Source organism: Cavia porcellus, unplaced genomic scaffold (genome assembly GCF_034190915.1).
Source record: "Cavia porcellus strain 051 isolate PalLab524CR breed Dunkin Hartley unplaced genomic scaffold, mCavPor4.1 scaffold_28, whole genome shotgun sequence".
Lineage (NCBI taxonomy): Eukaryota > Metazoa > Chordata > Mammalia > Rodentia > Caviidae > Cavia > Cavia porcellus.
Window position 1 is genome coordinate 40,990,725 of NW_026947511.1, and position 22,081 is coordinate 41,012,805.

The 22,081-nt window shown below is 51.2% G+C and overlaps 2 protein-coding genes and 1 long non-coding RNA gene across 4 annotated transcripts; 2 read left to right on the forward strand and 1 right to left on the reverse strand.

Annotated features, from left to right (window-relative positions):
* The first annotated feature begins 1,634 nt into the window (after positions 1–1,634).
* Mrps10 (mitochondrial ribosomal protein S10) lies at positions 1,635–9,525 on the forward strand. Of its 2 annotated transcripts, none has more exons than XM_003473863.5 (7): positions 1,635–1,746; positions 4,695–4,759; positions 4,840–4,912; positions 6,745–6,881; positions 7,641–7,749; positions 8,869–8,958; positions 9,197–9,525. In XM_003473863.5, exons 1-7 carry the CDS (start codon positions 1,699–1,701, stop codon positions 9,278–9,280), a joined length of 606 nt encoding a protein of 201 aa, XP_003473911.1. In that variant the 5' UTR covers positions 1,635–1,698; the 3' UTR covers positions 9,281–9,525. The 2 variants fall into 2 exon arrangements, with proteins under 2 accessions (XP_003473911.1, XP_023422479.1); XM_023566711.2 differs by having other exon boundaries at positions 4,843–4,912.
* A 3,323-nt stretch (positions 9,526–12,848) lies between these two features.
* Positions 12,849–14,539, reverse strand: LOC134473686 (uncharacterized). Its single transcript, XR_010044067.1, has 2 exons — positions 14,373–14,539; positions 12,849–13,803 (listed from the first exon to the last, which is right to left on the reverse strand). It is a non-coding gene; the product is annotated as an uncharacterized LOC134473686 (long non-coding RNA).
* A 950-nt stretch (positions 14,540–15,489) lies between these two features.
* Positions 15,490–20,754, forward strand: Guca1b (guanylate cyclase activator 1B). The gene is made up of 4 exons (XM_003473864.3): positions 15,490–16,222; positions 18,034–18,183; positions 18,357–18,477; positions 19,631–20,754. Exons 1-4 carry the CDS (start codon positions 16,019–16,021, stop codon positions 19,756–19,758), a joined length of 603 nt encoding a protein of 200 aa, XP_003473912.1. The 5' UTR covers positions 15,490–16,018; the 3' UTR covers positions 19,759–20,754.
* The last annotated feature ends 1,327 nt before the right edge of the window (positions 20,755–22,081 follow it).

Consider the following 22,081-nt stretch of genomic DNA (forward strand, 5'->3'; position numbering starts at 1 on the left):
ACTTCCAGGCGCCCAGGTGTCTAATCTGAAGACTTTCTTGTACCATCTGTCAGTCAGTCTGTGCTCCTAAGGAGAGGGTATCTCCTCTCATCCAAGATTCTTAGAGCTGGTCCTCATCAGAGAACCAGGAGCAGCCCCCTGCAGGGGTGAAAGGACCCTGAAGTGGGATCTGGAAGATGGTTATTGGCTCAGCTGTGACCAACTCACCTTATGACCTTGAAAACCCACTGACAGAGAGGTCACCTTGAGTGTCACAACTTAGAGAGAGCTTCATTCTGGGGAGGGCCCACCTGCCAAAGCGGCCACAGCCATGTCCAGCAGAGGTCACACACAAGAACCATGGCACGCACTGGGTGTGTGGGCCGAGGCTCCACTTGTACTGCGTCCTGGTACAGAGAGGCCAGATTGGGGACAGGAAAACCGACTTGTGCTCCAGGATTTTCCCAATGTATTTAACAAATCATCCCAGCCCCTTCTTGGCTCTCTTCTCTGCAACACAGGGTAGAACTTGTGGGGAAGAACAGCAACTTACTCGGTACTTTATTTATATCTACAAGGCATTCGAATAAACTACCTGATCTTTTTCCTTTTAACCTTCCCTACAACCTTGTAAACCGGCGGAGGTAGAAGCCCCGCGTTACAGATAGTGGGTGACGCTTACTTATGCTTCTGGTATGGTCCTAAACAATGCCCTATACCACCATCTCATTTCCTCCAGGATCCTCACAGCCAACTACTTGAGGCAGGATCTATATTATCATTTCTATTTGATGTACGAGAAAACTGAGATGGGCATCGGGGTACACATCTGCAATCCCAACACTCTCTGCAGCTGAGGCAGGACGACTGAAAATTGAGCCCAGCCAGCGCCATTTAGTGATTAAGAAGACCCTGTCTCAAAAATAATAAAAATTAAGAAATGGCTTTAAGGTTCAATCCCAAATACTGAGAAAGAAAGAGAGACAGAAATTTGCACAAACAAGAGATATTTTTATGACAGCAAAAAGATTTTTCACTTGGAATTAAACTACGGCGAAAATTAGCAACTGGACTGTCATGGGGTTGTCCCAGTAGGTAAAGGCAGTTATTGTAGACTCTCAAACACTGCAGTAACGGGGACTGGGGATTTAGCTCAGCGGCAAAAGCACCTGCCTTGCAAGCAGGCAGTCGTGAGTTCGATCCCCGGTACCGGTAAAAACGAAAAAGACCCAAAAAAAAAAAAAAAAAAAAAACACTGCAGTAACACAAGGAAATGAACTATTTTCAGATCAGAAGGACAATGGTGTTCAAGTTAGCTGGAACACCAGGGCTCCGATCGATGGGGGGGGGGAGTAAATTTATCACCACTAAAAGACGACTCGGAGAAGATAAAGGGTTAAGATTTGGATGCAGTATTGGTGGTAATTTTTTTCCAAGCATATGTTTTATTTACCAACAAAACCAAACCACGGATGGCTCCGTAGATACAAATAAAGCACTATGTTTTTTAGGAACAAGCAAAAGACTTAGTAACTATTAAATATTAGCTGAAGCGTTCAATTAGGTGAACCCCCATTGCACCTCCACAAAAACCAAGGAATCACATCTCTATGGTTCTTCCGGAGCCGGAAAACGAGCATACACTCTCTCTTTCGTTGAACTCTATGGTCGACCAAGGCACCGTGACCCGGAAGCGATCCTGATAGGTTGGGCGGCAAGATGGCGGCGCGGAGTGCGCTTGGGGCAATGAGGGGGAACCTGTGGCAGGTAAGGAGCAAGTGAACCGGCACAATTGTGACCGAGTCTCATGCCACTACTGTTCCGCCCATCAGGAGCCTTCCTGATATTTATTGCTCACCTTGGGCCGATCGTAGGACGAAGCGGGCTGGTTTTATCTCAGATTCTCTCGTTGCATTACACGAGAGTGAGCAAATCGGGACGAAGGCGGGAATAAGAATTGATGTCAGAGCTGGGAAGATCAGTGAGCACGGTCTCTTAGCATCAGACGTTCCCAGGCCCCTCCTTTCACCTTTGCAAAACAAAACCGAAACCCCGAGGCTCAGAGAAGACTGGATTCTCGCGAAAATCGGGTGCTAAACTGTTCCCAGATCTCAGGTTCTTCCCGCAGAATAGACTCGGCATCCCCCAGGCTGCCTTGAACTCCGATAGGACACGAGGGTCTTATGTTTAGTTTTCTGAAAACAGAACTGAGAATCGTAAAAATACTCGTGTAAAGCCAGTAATCTCTGCACTCAAGAAGCTGAGGCAGGAGGATTTCCCTGAGTTCGAGGCCAGCCTGGGCTTCATGGAGAGACCCCTGTCTCAAAACAGACAAGTACTAATAAGTTTGTTACATGGTTAATGGAATTAGCATTTTATGGAAAATAACTACATTTTTTAAAAAAGCAAATGCTAATATAGTGAGTAGCAATGGTTTACACTTTTGCAAATTTAAAATCTGGCTTGATAGAAGACAGGTCGATTTTCGTATTTCTTTTTTTTTTTTTTTTTTTTTGTCTTTTTTCTTTTTATCGGTACCGGGGATTGAACTCACGACTGCCTGCTTGCAAGGCAGGCACTTATGCCGCTGAGCTAAACCTCCAGCCCCCGGATTTTCATATTTCATATCTCATATCTCAGCCCACCAGAAGTGTCTCGGAGACCCTCAGGCCACACTTTGAGAACCATTGTTCTTAAGGAAAACCAAATGAAGTTGAAAATCTTAACTAAAGCAGACTTACCTACACAAACTTCCCTTATGCATACACACACCTTCAAAAAATTGAAAGGAGAGAAAAAAAATTTTAAGAATACCTTAAGATTGACTTGTGGATGTAATAACAGTTTACGCATCTATTAAAATTACACACTTATAGAGGAAGATAGGACTGGTAGGTGTCATATTCCTTAGATTTGTGTCCCCCCCCCTCCCAACTGCATTGTGGGGTCACTGGCATAAATGGCATGGAGTCTTCTGTGTAGAACAGCAGATACCTCATGCTACTTTGAATTGTGTCGGATTTCCTCCTTTTGTTTTATTCATCCAGGGCCAAGGCAGAATATGAAACTTTTTGTCTCCAACAGGCATAGAGAAAGGAAGAAGACAGTAAAATAAAAACAGGCTTGGGGCTGGGGATTTAGCTCAATGGCATAAGCACCTGCCTTGCAAGTATGTGGTCATGAGTTCGATCCCCGGTATCAATAAAAAAAAAAAAAAAAAAAACAGGCTTAAAACATTTAGGTGACCAGCAGTTATTTTAATTAAGCTTCACTTGTGCTAACCTGTTACTTTCATCTTCATTGTATCTTTAAGGATTCTGTCATACTTTCACTTTCTCAAGTTACACTTTTAAGTCTCAGGAAAGGGTAAAGGAAAAACGGGTTGATAACTACATACATTGAATGTACAGTAGTACTGTTTAACTTTCCCAAAACAAAAAAGTTTTGTTCCACCAGGGGACGCTCGTGAGAAAGGATTTAGCGATTCTGGGTTGCCCTGGCAGGTGGCATGATCCACAAGGGGTATAAATTCCAATGTGTTGTATTTTAGTTAATTTATAAGCTAATTAGCCAAGCCAATGAGTACATATGCTTGAAAAGATGTATGAAAGTTTCAAAAGAAGTGTGCTTATGGCTGGTCCGAAGGTAGTGAGTTATTTCAGTTGATTGTTCACAGTCAGTACAGATTGAACTCCTTGTTCTACTCTTTCCCCCCTTCTCACTACTGCACTTGACTAGTCTTAAAAAAAAAAAAAAAAAAAGAAGTGTGCTTATTCCTGTACTTAATAAATGAAGTTGTGGGCTGGGGATTTGGCTCAGGGGCATAAGCGCCTGCCTTGCAAGCAGGCAGTCGTGAGTTCGATCCCTGATACCAATAAAAAGGAAAAAGACAAAAAAATAAAATAAAATAAATGAAGTTGTAAAGATGCATGATTTTAATTGCTTAAAAATTATCAGGCAAAGTAGCCAGGGCTGGGGGTGCAATCCTAGCACTCTAGGAGGCTGAGGCAGGAAGATGACAAGTGAGAGCCCAATGTGAACAACTCAGTGACTTAGCAAGACCCTGTCTCGAAATTTAAAAATAAATAATAAACAAGAAACGTTGAGATGTAGCTCAGTGAGAAAGTCCTGGAAAGTTGGGCAGAGTAAATACTATATTGAAATACAGTTAATCTGCACAGAGGTATTTTTTTTTTTCTTGATGTTCACATATTTAAATCATAGCTTTGCCAGTTGTGGTGGAGCACACCTGTAATCCCAGCACTCGGGAGGCTGAGGCAGGAGGATCGTTGCGAGTTCGAGACCAGCCTGGGCTACAAAGTAAGCTCAAGGCCAGCCTGAACTGCACAGTGAGACCCCATCTCAAAAAGACAAAAAAAAGCTTTTTGAGAATTGCAATTCTCTAGTGTTTTAGGAGTGCCTTTCATTCCCAAGTTTATTATTGTCATTTTATTGATTTTTTTTTTTTTTTTTTTGTCTTTTTTGAGAGGGCCTTGCCAGGCAGGTACTTGTGCCACTGAGCTAAATCTCCGGCCCACTGTTGTCCTTTTTAAAGAAATCTAATCTGATTCTTTTAATTCTCTCAATGTCTTCATCTAAAAGGACCAGATAGTCTTTATTCTCGGCATCACAATCTTTTGATTTTCAGTGGAAACCGAGTGGTTTGGGAATTGACTGTAATTCGGATCCATGTCCCCTTCCCTCCTCTTTTCAAGGGCTTGAGGAGTCTGTCTGCACCCCGCTCTCAGAGCAGCACAACCGCGCGCGGTGGCTCTCTCCTGTAAGTATGCAAGCGGCCAAGCTGAGCAGAGCCTGAACGTGGCCTCACACATCTTTCTTAGCTTTCTTCTTCCCACACAGCAGCACCAATGTGAAGTGGGCTCAGTTTTCAAGCCTACACGTCGATGTTCTGAAGGATGTGGCCAAACCTACGGTACGTGGTCCTAACTTCTTGCAGAAGTGAAATCGCTTTTTGTTACTGTTTCACGTGGGCTCCTTCCCCAGCCCTGGAAGGATGGACACGTTTCCCTGGGAAGCCGGAAGATGCCCCGCACGCACATTGTCTGGTGGGCCGAGCGTCTGGGTGTTGTCTGGGCATCCAGCTGAGCCCTAAAGGATAAATTACCCAAGAGTAATGAGCAGTCTCCTGCGTTTAGCTCAGCGTAACTGAGAAGGTGTAACGATTAACAATGCGGAATGCTGGGTGTTGTGTTGTGGAAAAATATTTTTCTACCAGCCTGCATGTCTTGTTTTCATTTTAAGTGTTGAGCCCGGGCCTGCCTATTACTGCACTGTCACAGTGAGAAAGGCATTTGCACGAATCCCAGGAGAGCAGGGGTGGCAGTGTAACCACCTTAGAAAGCCCTGATTCCATCAGCCTGAATCCTGTTTCCGGCCTTCAGGAAAATCCCCTTTGCCCCCTAGGTATGAGCCCTTCTAGAGCTTTGTCCATTGTGCACACACTGACAGGGAGCAGTATTCCACACAGGGCAGGCCCCTGCCTTTCCCTCCCTAATAGCGCTGGGTGTGTCTCCAAGAGGTGCACGAAAACCCTGGTCTCCACCCCGCAGGGCCCCAAGAAGAGGTAGCAGAACAGGCCCGGTGACACACTGGCCACAGTAGACCCTGGGCAGTCCCATAAGGATGTCCAGGATGTCACTGTGGTACAGCTCTTGCTTGGCATGTCCAAAGCTCTGGGTTCTGTCCCCACTGCTATGAAAAATAAAAACAAGCTGAGTGTGGTGACCAAGGCCTGTGATCCCAGCCCTCGGGAGGTTGAGGCAGGAGGATCGCCGGAAGTTTGAGAGCAGCCTGGGCTCTGTACTGATTTCAGAGCCACTATATAGTAAGACCCTGTGTCAAACACCCAAAGAAATATAAGTAAATAATGAAATCATGCAGAGCTCAGGCAGCACACATTTGGGGGCTCCTTTTCCCTGGTCCAGCCCAACTTTTGACATCGACTATTAGTCTGTTCTGTTTTCCCAACAACGGTAATTGAGAGTAGAGGCCCAGCTTCCTGGTTAGTAAGTAAGTCTCTTTTCACGGCAGAGTAATTTAACCCTGAATCATTGGATTAGTGATATAATCTCCAGGTCTAATGAGTGAATGAAATGAAGATAATTCGCCTCTTGGAGGGAAGTCAGAAGTGTCAAACCCATTATTCCTGAGGTCTTTAGGGTCAGGGTAGGAGGGGGAGGAGTTAGGGTACAGTCAGTGTCACTTTCGTGAGATATTAGTAATTCATGCATTTAGGCTGCAAAACGTACAGATAAAACCTAATAAAAAAGATATTATACTTTATCCAACAGGGTTTAACAGTTTATAGGTGCTTTAATGTCATTGCGTATTCTTTCCTCACAGAGACTCTGGGACCTGTAGTACAGGTATCACTGCCCTCCCATGAGGAGCTCAGGCAGCAATAGTCTGGGACTTGTATGTTGCCTCCAGGGCTGTGCGGAGCATTGAATTCGCATCCGGGTCTTCTGACCAGGCTGCCTTCCCTAACTGCCCCTGACGTCCCTCACTGTGGATCTGGGGTCCGGCAGTTACTAAGCTGGAAGGCTTCACTGAGAGCTCCGTAGGTTGCCAAGGAGGTCCACTGGCTCTGCTCCGGATTGTTGGAGTCCAAGTCATCCCGCATGTCCACAGGTGACAGGACAGGCCCTGTGCTCCTCTGAGATTCGCCAGTTAAGGTTATGTGCTGGATTTCCCAGTTACAAATATAAAAGTAATCAAAACTGGAACTTTTCTTTTTGATTTTAGATAACCGTTTCTGATGAGCCGGACACACTGTACAAACGCCTGTCGGTTTTAGTAAAAGCCCACGACAAGGCTGTGCTGGACAGTTACGAATATTTTGCCGTGCTTGCCGCCAAAGAACTCGGGCTCTCTGTTAAGGTGTAAGTGTCCCTTCCCCCACAGGACCGGGGGGACTGCTGTCAAGTGACCCATCAGGAATCAGGCGCCTGTCCTGGCTGGGTCCAGGCTGCTGACATGAACTGGAAGTCGGGATGGTAGAGCTGCCTGTGGTCATGTGTTACTCTGCACAGGCCTGTCCATGCCTGTCCGTTAGAATTGGAAGGTGACAGGCAGTGAGAGAAGTGTTTGGAAACTCCACTGTCCTGAGGAGGAACGGGCAGCCACACGTCTGAGTCTCCAAGAGGCAGTGGCCGAACAGGGGCACAGGCACCCTGGACTCTTGACTGATAGTCTTTGGCCAGTGCATCCAGTGTTTTCCAGAGCAGACCAGATTTCTGATTGTCGATCTGTAAATTTTCTTGAAACAACACTTACGTGGCAGGCGTTACAGCTGTGTGTGATGTGCCCTTACCACCTGCACACTGTGTGTGTCTCAGAGGATAAAGCAGCAGCACGAGTGTGCGTGTGCGTGCGTGCACATGCATGTGCCCATGTGCTCCCTCACATGCATTGTAGTGCTTGTTTGGGGCCCGTGGGAGGAGGCGCCTGTCCCTGTTGAGGTGTTTATTTTGGCCTGCTGAACAGCTTGTTAGAGGTGACGGTCTTGACTGATGAAGGCATTAAATGGTAGCTAATGCCTGTAATTTGTGCGCCTGGCCTCCCAAGCTGGAATCAGCCTTCCTGTCAGTGACTCAGGTCTCAGCAGCAGCAGATTAAACTTGTTTGTCCATTCGTTTCAGACACGAGCCGCCAAGGAAGATAGAGCGGTTTACGCTTCTCAAATCCGTGCATATTTTCAAGAAGCACCGAGTGCAGTATGAAGTGAGGACGCTGTACAGATGCTTGGAGGTGGGTGTGGCAGCTGCGCGGGTGCTTCGGAACCACGCAGGCTCCGTGCTAGCACCGTCCTGACCTTCCCCAACACCGGCCGAGATGCAGGTGACTCCTGAAAGCCGTGCGAGTCTTACATTTACGGAAGCTGGTGATAGGAAGGCAGGCACAACACCATCCTTAGGGTGTGTGCCCTAGAAATGCCGGGCAGGTCCCGTTAAGTTCTTTTGCAGTTGTAGGGTTCCACTGTCGTGTTATCAGTCACTCGTGTGTCCACAGGGGCCAGGGGACAAGGACTTGGATTAGATGAGGTCTTTTAGAAATTACATGTATGCCTCTTAACAGCCTACTTTATTGAAAAAGGAAACCCAAAAATTTCATCCACCCATGTCTGTCAGTCATTTTGCCATGAAGCGTACGAAACTCTTAGACTCACTTTACCATAAAATCTGCCTTCCTGCTTCCTGTCGTCTTGAGTTGTTTGGGGAACTCTTCTGAGTCCTGCTTGGGTTGTGCTTGCTACCAGGGTTCCTTCTCTGAGTCCAGCTCTCGGCGGCTGGGAAGGAGCGTCGAGGTCACACTTCCCACGTGGTCCCACCAGTGGCCCTCTGCGCACTCAGATGGAGTGTGAGAAGATCAGGCCCCACCACGTTACCGGAAATAAAATGCTGAAGGTTTCTGCTGTAAGCCAGGCACATGGGGCTTGCCTGTAATCTCAGCTGCTCTGCAGGCTGAATCAGGAGGATTCCAAGTTCAAGGCACCCTGTGTGATTGACCGAGATCCTGTCCCAGTGTAAAATAAGGGCTGGGTGCGGCTCAGTGATACAGTGCGCGCTTGATGTGTAGGGGGCCCCGGCTTCAGTCCCAGCACTGACACACACGCACGTGCATGCACACACACACACACAAGAGGCCCTGGCTTCACTCCCAGCACTGACACACACACACACACACACACACACACACACACACACACACACACACAAGAGGCCCTGGCTTCCGTCCCAACACTGACACACACACACAAGAGGCCCTGGCTTCAGTCCCAGCACTGACACACACACGCGCATGCACACACACACACACACACACACACACACACACACGATTGCTGACCGTTTTCGCTTGGGCTTTCAGTTGGAACACCTGACCGGGTGCACGGCGCGAGTCTACTTGGAGTACATTCAGCGGAACTTACCCGAAGGGGTCGCCATGGAAGTAACCAAGGTATGACTTGGGTCTCCACCCGCTGCGGTTCCTCCCTGTCCTGCTGTTGCAGCCCCGGCCTGAGTCCCATGACAGGAGGACCCAGAGCTTCCCAGGAACAGGGTTGTCACTGTGGCCCTGGGCTGTCCCTCGCTCCGTCCCGTCTGTAAGTGGTGAAGAGGAGTTGACAGATGACGGAGTTCAGCTCCTGTCAGAGCCCTGTGGGCCCACTGTGTGACAGCTTCCTGTCCTCTTCTAGACCCAGTTAAAACAGCTACCGGAGCACATCAAGGAGCCCATCTGGCACACAGCAGCTGAGACAGAAGAAGCGAGCAGGTCCTGAGGCCTCACTCCTGTGGGGAGAGGAGCGCGGCCGCCACTGTGTTCCCAGGAGAGGGACCGAGTCCTTGCTGATCCTCCCAGGGTTCGCTGGCCCTGCAGCTGAGCGCAGAACGTTGGAGCTTCAGTGACAGACGCAACTGTCGCAAGAGGATCATGCTGTTTGTCTACCTGTGTCATTGTTTGTGTCGTGACTTTGAACAGCATGAGCAAACCACTTAAACATTCAGGCCTAAAGAGTTGAATTTATAGTCTGTCCCACCGTGATTCAGTTATTCGTACCAATTTGGTTTTTATCAGTGTATTCTTCAGAAATGAGGGTTTGAAGTATTTTTCAGGGGGCTTTTAAACTCCTAGCAGAACACCTGGTCCAGGCTTTGCCCCTGGCCTCAGTGCAGCTGGCAGGCGTGCCCCTGGCGATGACCAGCCAGCTTCTGAGCTCGGCCTTTGGTTTCTGGAAAGGGAGCCCCTGCTATACATGGCTGTGTTTGTGACACGCACAGAGCTCTCACAGCCCGGACCCTCACGGCACTGCCTCCAAGGGTCACTGGTGTAATATCTGCTCTTACCAAATTACTACTGTCCGGCCGGGGATTTAGCTTAGCGGTGGCAAGCATGAGGTGGAAAGTTCAATCCCCAGTACCAGAAAAATAAAAAATAAGTTACTACTGTTGGGCCAGGTGTGGCGATGCACATCTGCAGTCTCACCACCTGGGGGGCTGAGGCAGAAGAATTGCTGCAAGTTTGAGGCCGGCCTGAGCTGCACAGCGAAACTCTGTCTCAAAAAGAAAGTTGCACCACAGATGTGTGTATCTCTGCTGCAAAGCGCCTGCCTGGCAAGTGAGTTCGAATCCTGGTACCAAAAAAGTTACTACTGTTAACTGTTGGGTACAGGGGCCCATGCTTATACTCTCAGCTACCCAGAGGCTGAGGCAGGAGGATGACAAGTCCCAGGCCAGCCTGGGCAAGTTATGGGACCCTACCTCAAAGTGTAAAAGTGAAAAGGCCTGGGGATATAGGTCAGCACTGTTGGGGTTCAATCCCCAGTACAGAAGAGAAAGACGGGCAAGGAGGAGGATACAGACAGACATTAGTGACCGTGTCATTTCATTCATCCCGGAGCTTCGCACTGAGCCCTGGCTCTGGTCCCTACCTGATAAGAAGACCCCTTTTGGTAGGCAGTTCCGCGGTGTTGGGGGCTGCCTACTTTTCCATGGGACTAAAGCCCTGAGAGGTGGCTGCCGTGGCCGGGCAGCTGGCATGGCAGCCACGGGGGAATATACGTTTTCTTCCCACGGCAGAACGCGGTCAGTGTCTTCTGTGACCTTCCCACCTCTGCAGTGGTGACTTCCCATCTCCGCCCCGGGCTGCAGTGCCAGCCCTCCAGCTGTCAGTGTCCTGAGTCCACGCGGGTTCTGTCGCTACACTTACATGACTCACTAGCGTAAGAATTACAGCCCTGCACCTCGTGCACCCCTGAGTGCAGGTGTCACCCTGTCATTTGCAGATGCGTAAAGCTTGCTTATCCCAGCTGTGAACCTCGGGACAAAGAAGCAGTCAGGCAAACAGGCCACGTAGTGGTGGCTGTGCCAGCAAAACACAATGTGTGATACGTTCCTGTTTTTAAAAAAAAAAAAACATCCGCGTGGAAAGCGGGAAGTGTAGATCGTGGGCCAGGCATCCTGGCACACACTTGTAATTCCAGCTCCCTGGAGGCTGAGGGACAAGGGTCACGGGTTCAGGGCCAGCCTGGGTTACCGCTAAGCTAGGGAAGTGACGTGATGTGACGGACGCGTGTCTCCCACTGCAGGGATTCTCCTGAGCCCTGTCAGCTGCTTCCGTTCTCAGCCGTCCTCTGAGTAACCGCAGGAGGCTGTTTAGCCTGACGCTTCAGGCTGTGTGTTGAAACCTTGTTTGAAGATAAATGCACAAACCACACACAGCAACAGCTAGCAATGTTTCTTTGGCAAAAGGACTTGGCATTCTGAAACTTCTTCACATAAACTAAACTTTTTTTCCCCAAGAAGGGTTTTAAGTAGCAAAAATAGGAGAGGAGGTGAGAGACCTGGATCTGGCAGCTGGTGAACAGAAGGCAGGGAGGAAGGGGACAGGTTTTCACTGGGGTGCAGCAGTGTTTGGGCTGCTCTCACCCAAAGCGTGTTTCTTCAGATTAACTAGAATGTTGTTCTGGGCTGTCTGAAGTTTCTGGTCTCACAGCAGATCTCTGCTAAGACAAAGAGGTTCAGTGCCAAGTTTCAGTTATTTCAAAGAGAATGACACATTCTTTTGGCCACTTAGCATGCTGCCCCGGGACTGGAGCCCGCCCAGGAGGGGCTGTGAGCTCAGCCTCCAGGGCCCTGGGGCGGGGCTGGCTGGCTCTTTGGAGCTCAAATCTAGCTGCTGCTGCCTGTGCTACGTTCACAGTTGTTTTGGTCCCACTCCTTTCTGGCTCCTTATTCCTCCTTTGTAAAATAAAAGGTTGCCGGGTGTGGCTCACACTTCTGTAATCCCAGTGCTCAGGAGGCTGAGGCAAGAGATCACTGCAAGTTTGAGGCCAGCCTGGGCTACATCCTGGGGGAGAATCCATTGTTGAGTGGATTACTGTGTCAGGAGCTGGGGCCTGGCCAGAACTGGGGGCCTCGGGAGTGTCACCCGGAAGGGTGTGCTCTTCCTGAATGTTTCCTGGCTGCCACAGGCGGGCAGCTCTCCTCCCTCCAGCCCTCCCACCATCTTGTTTCTGCCTCGGAGCCAGCCATGCATGGACTGAATCCTCTGAAAGTGTGAGCCCGATTAAACCTCTCATCCTTTAAAATACAAACGTCGCAGTAAAGACATAAAGGAATAATCATAAGCAGCCAGCACAGGCCCGTAACAACATCACATGTCAGCGATCATTGCTTCCCTCCGTGATACTAAGTTAGTTTCACTCCACCATTAATCAGGAGCAGAGCAGACAGTCAAGTCTGAGCTTTGGAGGGAAACAGACCCACAAGCTGCTGTAAGTGCAGGCAAGATACCAACCCTGTCAGTGCCTTAGTTATTCATAAAATGTACCAGTAATGCCTGCGTACTAAGATTGGGATGCTAGCAGTGAGGATGCACCTGGCGTGCAGAGATACTTCACAGTTGACAGCATTAACGCAGCGGGGCCAGGCTGACAGTGCTGTGGAGGAGCCGGTGAAGAGGGAGCCCAGGTTGTGTCTCACCCCGCAAGCCAGTACCTCGGGGTGGCCGTGGGGCTTCCTCAGATGGAAACGCGCTGCTCGTTACAGAGAGCATGCAGCAGGCTGAGTGTCACGGGGATGGATTTCCAGCTCGCTCCCCATCAGCTTGGTGGTGTCGCTAAAACCATCTGCTTTCCAAGAGAGAAAGCCAAGGAGTAAAAGCTGTGATCTGCCCTCTCAGTCACCCTCTCAGCTTAAGGGTGATGCTGAAGCCAGAGAAGGAGGAGAAAGAGGAGAAAAAGGAGGGGCGGGGAGGGAGAAGAGAAATTGTGGACCTTTTCAGTGTTAGTGACAGGTACATTCCCAGAACCCATTTGGGGAGCTGAGAGGAACTCAGATGTCCACGTATTAAAAACAATACCCCAACCCAAATGCCAGATTTATTTTCTCTTTTTCTTCAACAAATTATTCCATTTCCTTTAACACTTAGAAGTAAAAAGATCAGAGGACTGTCAGAGAACGAGAGATGGACTGCAGGAAGCAGAACACAGTGTGTGCCCTAGTGGCCCCACGACAGCAGTCCTGAGTGATTAAGGGGCGGCTCGGCAGTGTGGGCTTCAGCAAGGCAGAACCTCCTGGGTCCCCGGAGCCTGGCATGGGGGTGGCGAGCAGCAGGACTTGCAGATGCTGCCCCGGCAGCCAGGCCCGGGGGTGACCGCCTGCAGCCCCAGAGCTCCCTGCAAATCCCTTCTCAGTTCCTAACCCGGCCTTCGTTAAATCCTTACTATTGTTATTCCCTCCAAGCTATTATTTCTCTCTCTGGGTTCTTAATCCTCTTTAAAACGATATATTTATACCTCAATAGCTCAGCGATATGTATAGGGCAGGTCACGGGCAACTGACCTCCTTGAAAAGCCGACCTTTGAGTTGCTCAGCCAGATGCTAAATCAAGTTCCATTTCATCCATAGAATTTCCTGAGCACAAGTACCGTCCTTTAATCACTCCTCAGTGTGCTGAAATATCAATAATGCAAGACATGGCCAGGGACAGCCGTATCCTCCCGTGGAGCAGCGGGACGCTGGGCACAGACAGCCATGGCTGCTCGTGGGCAGCATCATCTTGGGGGGCTGAGGAGGAGAAAGACTAAAGCAGCAGTGGGCCGCGGGAAGGCCACGGGGTCTTCTGGTTCTGAAATCCCACTGCTGTCTCACGTCAACAAATGCCTGCTCGTCTGGGACTGGCAGTGTTGTAAAGTCAAGGCCTGATGTGGCCCCTCTGTCAGCACTGACTCAGTCATGCCAAGCCCTGATGTCAGCGCTGGGGCTTCTGTAGTGGACATGGTGGAGTTCCTGTGCTCAGAGACTGCAAATAAGTGTGGAACACAGAACAAATAGGGGGAAATAAGGTAGTTCCCGATGGAGGGGGACGCTACAAAGAAAACAAAACTGGGTGATGTCAGAGTGTCTACCTTGGGGAGAGGCGAGCACCAAGGAGGAAGCAGCCAGTGAGGGTGTGAGGTGAAGGGCAGTCCAAGCAGGAGGAGTAATGGATGCCAAGACTCTGAGAACAAGCATGGTGCCCACAGAGGAGACCCGGGGGCCGTGAAGCCGGAAGTGGGCAAGGTTGGGATCATGTCATGCGTGGCAGGCCCAGGAAGGTGGGTGGATTCCATTCTCAGCACAGACAAGGAGCTAGAGGTTTGGAGCAACACAGCAGCAAGATCTGATTTAAGAACCTGCTGCTCTGGCAGCTGGGCAAGAGAGGAGAGTGACACAGGGGACCTGCTGAACGGTCAGAGAGAGAGTGCCGGCGGGCCGGAGTGGTGACAGTCAGCTGATGAGCCGCAGCTGGGCTCTGAGTGTGGCGCGGAGGGAGGGCGGGGTGGCGTGCTAATAGGTGGAGGGAAGAGTGATGTCAAGGTTGACCCCTACCTGGAGCCTAAGCAGTTACAGAAATGGTGACCCCACCGCGGCCTGGGAGAGCCTTCTGGAGGACCTTGGAAGTGGACTAGTTAGGCTTCGGCCTCGTCACTCCACAGCTGGGCACAGGGGGTGCTGGGCAGCAGGCCAGCCTGGGGGTGCACTGCTCAGCCTCTCAGTGTCCTGTATCGCCATGACAGTGAATGCGATGTAAGGGACAGAGCGAGGTAGACAGGAAGACTCAGGACAAGTGGGGACCCTGAGCTCTCAGAGACTGATGGAAAGAGAGGCCAGCAGAGGACAGGGGCCATTGGTGCGGCCAGGGTGGCAGACCTGGAAGCCAGGAGTGTAAGAGGAGAAGGCCACAGGAGGGACGGGGCAGCACAGCACTGCCAGCAGGCTGAGGAGAAGGCCAGGTAACGGAGGACACAGGGAGGTTTGGGAGTGCTGCCTAGTGGCCTAAAACAGTGACAACGTCCACCCTGCACACACAGCTCTGCAGGACCCTCAGGAGACTGTGCCCACTCTGCCTGGTGTCAGCTGCAGGGGCTCTATGGTGCTCCTTCTCATACCCAGAGCCTGTGTTCCCAGGAGGTCCTGAGACAGGCAGGCAGAAACCTATCCCTTTGTTTGGTTTTTTTGTTTTGTTTTGTTTTGTTTTATCAGCCCTAAAGATTAAACCCAGGGCTTTTACATTCCGCTACATCCTCCAGTCCTTTACAAACTTTTTATTCTGAGACAAGGTCTCACTAAACCCCAGTCACCCAGGGCTCAAACCTTCAATCCTCCTGCCTCAGCCTCCTGAGTGTTGGGATTACCCGAACTTGTTCTGTTTTAATACAGGCAACATGGGGCTGGGGATTTGGCTCAGTGGTAGAACACTTGCCTAGCAAGCTGGAAGCCCTGGGTTCGGTCCTCAGCACCAAACCTGAAAAACAAAAAACCCATAAAAAAAATTAAAAAAAAAAAAAAAACACAGGCAACATTAAAGCCAGTCTGCATGCAAGTGGAAACACCCCATGCAAAAGGGGTCAGTGCAGGCTGCCCAGGACAGAGGGCAGCAGGAGAAACAAGCCCCTCACTTATGTTTGAAACTGAAAAACAGGGAGCTTCTGACACAGGCCAGGGCTCCAGCGGCTCCAGGACCTGCTTCCCACCAGAGACCCCGCCTGTCTCACTAGATGCAGGCTGAGGCCCGGGTGACCCCAGATTCTACTGTGCACCCCAGGACTCAGTCTCCTTCCTCTCTAGGTCCAAATCTGCATCTCAGGATGGGCTTCTGTGGAGATGCCCGGTGCCCACTGCAGGGCAAGGTGAGGGGCAGTGGCACAGCTGTCATCCCCGCGACCCTCACTCTGCTCCTCTGCCTGTGTCTCACTGCTTTCCCCTTCACCATCTTGGGATGGGGCAGGCAGGGTGCTCAGGGGAGAGCGTGACCTGCGGGGGAGCTCAGCCCTGCAGGAGATTCTTCTAATGGCCTTAGAGCAGCTTAGGTGTGGGGACACGCGCCTCCCTGTCCCCGTTCACATTGCCCACAGCATTGTCTCCGGGGCACCACGCAGAGGCTGGGCCAGCAGAGGAGAGAGGCACAGAGCCTTGGTCCAAGGAACCAGCGAGCAGAGGCCCCCAAGGAGACCACTGCCGACATCCAGGCGGAGATGGGACAGCAGTTCAGCTGGGAGGAGGGGCGGGCCTGCGAGATGGACGTGGCCGAGCTCCAGGAGTGGTACAAGCGGTTTCTGATGGAGTGTCCCAGCGGCACGCTCTTCATGCACGAGTTCAAGCGCCTTTTCAAGGTCACAGGCGACGACGATGCCAGCCAGTACGTGGAGGGCATGTTCCGGGCCTTCGACAAGAACGGGGTAAGGCTTGCCAGGGGGACCTACAGCCAGGCCACCCAGTGCGCACACATCCCACCTCATCCCTACGCCGCTCCTTCCCCAAACTCCCCTCTCATCCTGCCCTCCTGTCCTCCCTTCATCCTGTCCCTCTGTCCTAGCGTTGTCACTGAGAGGTCCCTACCCTTCTTCTCCATGGCTGGAGGTGGCGGCAAGCAGGCCTAGCTTCTCTATGGGGATTTTTGGCCCAGACTGTGCAGCCCAAGGACCTGGCTTTCACACCCACCGGTCACTCCAAGCAGAGGGGGTCTCGGTCCTTCCAACAGATGGGCCAGCTGTTCCTGCTGCAGGTTCCAGAGGAGCACAGTGGGTGGATGGCTGCAGGGATGCTTTTCCACTCAGGCTTTCATAAAATTGAGCAGGGTTTCCTGAAACCTTTCAATGACACCCATAGCTAAAAAGATACTAATTTCTGGCCCAGCGTGGTGGTATAAGCCTATAATCCAGTGCTCCAGAGGCTGAGGCAGGAAGATCCTCATGAGTTTAAAGTCAGCCTGAGCTATAGAGCAAGACCCTGACTTGAAAAAAGAAAGAAAGAAAGGAAGGAAGAAAAGAAAGAAAGAGAAAAAGCAGATACTAATTTCTGGGGAAATGTGTAAATTCAACTCAGTGAAAACCCCTTGGCTATCCTGGTTTATCCAGCCGAGGCCTTTAGGTTTATCTCCAACTTCTTTGTCTGCCTGCTGCTTTGAGGGCATGGGTTGGACCCTGAGAGTCAAGCTGGAGAACTTGGAATACCACTGGGGTCTGTGTCTGTCCTGGTCCCAGTCAGGGAGGAAGGGCAGCCGATGTCTTCAGTGCCGCAGAACCACGCAGAATCGCCCATGGAGATGGACCTCCAGGGCTCAGAGCCCCCCTTTTCCTCTCCTCGGCCCCTCCCCAGGCTGCAGCCCATCGCGAGACAGGGCAGCAAAAGCCAGGGCAAAACAAACGAAATTGATTTGCCCAAAGCCGTATACTCAGGTGCTCCTACCTTAGAAGGTGAGGCAGGGGCAGTCGAGATCTAAAAAATGATTTTTTAATTTTTTTCTTTGTTTGTGTTTGAGGCAGGGTCTCTCCATGTAGTGCAGGCTGGCAATGAACTTACTATGCAGCCCAGGCTGGCCTTGAACTCACAGCAATCCTTCTGCCTCAACCTCCTGAGTGCTAGGATTACAGGGGTGCACCACTGCGCCCGGCTCCAAATTTGATAGTCCTCTAATGCCACCACCCTCTCTGTCCTTTAGCCAGCAATCTGCGGTAAGGAAAAGCTTCGGAAGGTGTTCCATCCTGTGCCAGCCACTGAGCTTTCTCTCTCCAATTTAGACATCTCCAAACCCACACCCTCCCCACTCCTCACTTGGATGCAATCTTTGTAGCAGGGAGTTTCATTTTTGGACAAGTTTGTAGCTCTAGGTGGGTGGAACACACTTGCAATCCCAGCACTCGGGAGGCTGAGGCAGGAGGCTCACTGCAAGGTCAGCCTAGGCTGCATAGTGAATTCAAGGTTAGCCTGAAGTATATAGTGAGACCTAGAAAAAGAAAGAAAGAAAGAAAGAAAGAAAGAAAGAAAGAAAGAAAGAAAGAAAGAAAGAAAAGAAAAGAAAAGAAAAGAAAAGAAAAGAAAAGAAAGACAAGGAACAGAAGAGGGGAGGAGGAAAGGAAGGAGAGAAATAGACTTGAGCAGGGATCGGAAGTTTCCGCTGGGCCGCAGAGGCGGCCCGGCTCACAGGCTCTGTGCGCGGCTGCACGGGGGCTCGCGTGCGCCAGCCCTCAGCCCACCTCACCCCACGCAGGACAATACCATCGACTTCCTGGAGTACGTGGCGGCCCTGAACCTCGTGCTGCGGGGCTCGCTGGAGCACAAGCTCCGCTGGACCTTCAAGATCTACGACAAGGACCGCAACGGCTGCATCGACCGCGCGGAGCTGCTGGACATCGTGGAGGTGGGCGCGGCTGGGCAGGGCAGGGCAGGGCGTCCGGCCGCCGCAGGACGCTTGCTTGTGAGGACTCGGATCTGGGTGGCTGGCGGCCGGGCCTGGGAGAGGCCCCGGGGGACCGGCCTTGGGGCGAGCGGGATGGGGCTGGCGGCTCAGGACAGCCGGTCCCCCTCTCGCAGTCCATTTACAGGCTGAAGAAAGCCTGCCGGATGGAGACGGACATGGCCAAGGACGGGCAGCTGCTCAGCCCCGAGGAGGTGGTGGACAGGATCTTCCTCCTGGTGGACGAGAACGGGGATGGTGAGCGGGAGGGGTAGGGCGGGCTGTCTGAGCCACGGCACCCCCGGCCCCCACCTTCCTTCCTACCGCTGACCCAGAGGAGGGGCAGGCTGGTCCGATGGCAGTGGGTTGTCAGAACTTACTAACATTAGTGTCACTAAAGTTGGTATACCACCCCCCCACACACTGCTAAATTTGACTGGCTTTAAAAAAAAAAAAGAAAGAAAGAAAGAAATAGCAAGGGCGCCCAGGCAGCCACTGGGGTCGGGCTGCAAGGAGAAAACAGGGACGATTTTTGGCCTCAGCCTGTTCTCTGTGTCCCCTGTGCCCACTGGGAAGGTGGGGATGACGAGAGTGGCCGAAAGGACTGATGGGGGTGTATTCAGGAACAAAGCAGGTGTGGTAATATAGACCTGTAACCCTCGCACTAGAGAGGCTGAGGCAGGAGATCAACTGAAGTGTGAGGCCAGCCTGGGCTACATAGTGAGACCCTGTCTCAAACAAAATATATATATATATATATATATGGAATATAGTATTTTTACTGGTACCAGGGATCAAACTCACAACCACAGGTTTGCAAGGCAGGCATTTATGCCACTGAGCTATATCCCCAGCCCCAAACAATATATTTTTTTTAAATAAAGGCTGGGACTGTAGGTCAGTGCAAAGGCCCTGGGTTCAATCCCCAGTGTTTAAAAAAAAAAAAAAAAAAAAAAAACAGAGAGGGGCAGGGGATTTAGCTCAGCGGCATAAGCACCTGCCTTGCAAGCAGGCAGTCGTGAGTTTGATCCCCGGTACCGATAAAAAGACCAAAAAAAAAAAAAAAAAACAAAACAGAGACCACCTTTAAGCCTTCTGGGGAGTCTCAGCATTTCAGAGGTCTTTTGCTTGGTTCTTTTTTTTTTTTTTAATCAGGATTGGGGATCAAACTCACAACCGCACACTTGCAAGGCAGGCACTTATGCTGCTGAGCTAAATCCCTAGCTCCATTTCAGAGGTCTTGTGGGTAACAAGAAGTCCCAAGGCTTCAGGGACTCCTGGGAAGTCCGACCAACCACAACCTTAAGGCTGAGACTGCCGACTGGTCCCAGGAGAGGTCTCTGCCCCCGCCCCCGCCCCCACCCCCACCTCAGGTCTTCCCAGCACCTGTGACCATCTCCCCCTCCCCCAGGCCAGCTGTCCCTGGATGAGTTCATCAAAGGTGCCCGTCGTGACCAGTGGGTGATGAAGATGTTGCAGATAGACGTGAACCCTGGCAGCTGGATCACCCAGCAGAGGCGGAAAAGTGCCATGTTCTGATCCCCACACCCCGCATCGAGTCCCCAAGCCGATCAGGGGGTTCAGTCCCCATGCAGGGCCTGCTGGGGTCCAAACAGGAGTTGACTGCTCCGTCCCTAAGCTGCTCCCAGGAGAACTGTGCCTTGCTGGAGGACACAGGGTCCTGCACAATTCTAGTCCTCTGTGGAAAGTAGGGCCCAGCTGGGGAAATGGGGTCCCTAAGCTGGATCAGCAAAGTGAGCGCTCAGGTTTTGGGAAGCAAAGACCCAGGAAGCAGGGGCTGGAAGTGCTGAAGATAGGGGGTACACTGGGGGGTCACAGTCACAAACCCCCAGTCTCCGCAGCAGTGCCCATGGGGAGGACCCTCCCGGCTCCCCTCGAGGCAGCTTCCTGGAGGTGTCACCAAGGGGATGCTAAAGCAAGACAGCTGGGATGTCTGAGCAGGGAGGCTCTGCGAAGGGGGCTGTCAGCTCCGCCTTCCCGTGGCTCCCACCACCGCCTGCCAGCCCCTCCACTTCAGCCAGGGACCTTCGCCCCTCCCTTGAAGGATGGAGGAAGTCAGGGGTCTGTTGACCTGGGTTCAGAACCAGGCTTTGCCTCCAGTGGCTGTGGGACCCCTCCCCCCCGCCATCGTTCCCCTGGATTTTGCAGATTGGACTCCATGAGCAGCTTTTAAATGATTGCTTTTAGGTGTGGGCTTCTTTGTTGTTGTTATACAAACTATTTTGTGCAATCCCAATATAAAAACCAGATTAAAAGAAATCCCTTCCACCTGAAGGGGGGCTGAGACATTCAGACCCCTCCCAGCCAGGAAGTAGAAATCAGGGTTACCCCAGTTTCCTGTGGGATCTGGAATAGTGTTTGCTTTCCTTCAACACAGATAGTTTTTTCCTTGGTACCAGAAATAAAACTCAGGACATCATCATGCTTGCCAGGCAGGTGCTGTGCCGCTGAGCTAAATCCCCAGCCTAGATACATTTTTATATTAAAGCATAAATATAAAACTTGTGTATAGAACCCAAGGCCTCATAGATATGATTTTCTTATGATCTTCATTTAGACATCAATTGTAGATTGAAAATGATTAAAATACTAATTCTAGGCCAGATGTGGTGTGCACGCCTATAATCCTAACACTCGGGAGGCTGAGGCAGGAAAATCACTGCAAATTTGAGGCCAGCCTGGGCTACAAAGTGAGTTCAAGACCAGCCTGAGCTTCAGAATGAAACCCCGTCTCAAAAAGACAATAAAATAAAGGGAAAAATATGAAAACTAATTCTAACGGAAGGGGTTGAAAGCAGGGGAGCAGAATGGTGAAGGAGGAGGAGGAGGAGGAGGAGAAGGAGGAGGAGGAGGAGGAGAAGCAAGTTATACCATGTACAGGTGCAAGTCCCCTATGAGTGTTACCATTATGTGTATATAAAATGTACCAATAAAACTGTAAAAAACACACACACACATACACAAATGCTAATTCTATGCCAGGTGGGACAGAAATATGCCCCGAACCATGCAGGTAGCCTGCAGATGGGGCTGGGGGCTGCTGCTCTGGGGACAGGCGGACACCCTCTCAACTCTGAGCCCTAGGAGTTCCCACGAGGCCACAGTAAGAGAAGGACCCAACAGCTCAGCTCCCTGCCCCCTGGGCCCGGCTGACATCCTGTCCTGGGCAGCCACCTGCTTGTCCCCTCTCAGGGCACTCACTGAGCTGCATTCTGCTCCCCTCTCCTGCTCTCCCAGCCCTGGGTTTTTTCATTTTTTTTCTTTTTTTTTTTTTTTTTTTTTTCATTTTTTTTATCGGTACCAGGGATTGAACTCACGACTGCCTGCTTGAAGGCAGGCGCTTATGCCGCTGAGCTAAATCCCCAGCCCCCTCAGCCCTGGGTTTGTATTCACTTCCCTGCCTTCCTAGTCTGAAGCCCAGAAGAAAGGACATTTCTACAAACAGGATCACAGCCGCTCCAGCCCACACTACCTGGACGCTCCCCTGGCAGCCAGGCGGCTGTAACTGGGTGGAGCCGATAAGCCTGGCCTTGGGCTGAGCTGTGCAGGGCCCTGGCTCAGCACCCAGCTGCAGTGGGCTGTCCTGCTTCCCTGGGAGTGTGCGGTGTCACCGTGGCATGAGATTTAGGTCAGAGAGGGGGCACCAGGTTATGTGGAATGAGCAATGGGCTGCTGACCCACGGTGCCCATGTGGCACTGCAGGCCACCAAGAGTGGACGCAGGAACCTCTGGAATCAGTGGGAGCCTCCTATCTGCTTTCACTTGAGGACGATGCCAAACTGGAGCAAACGCTCGGTGTGTGTCTGGGTGCCCATGCGTGTAAACACACACACACACACAC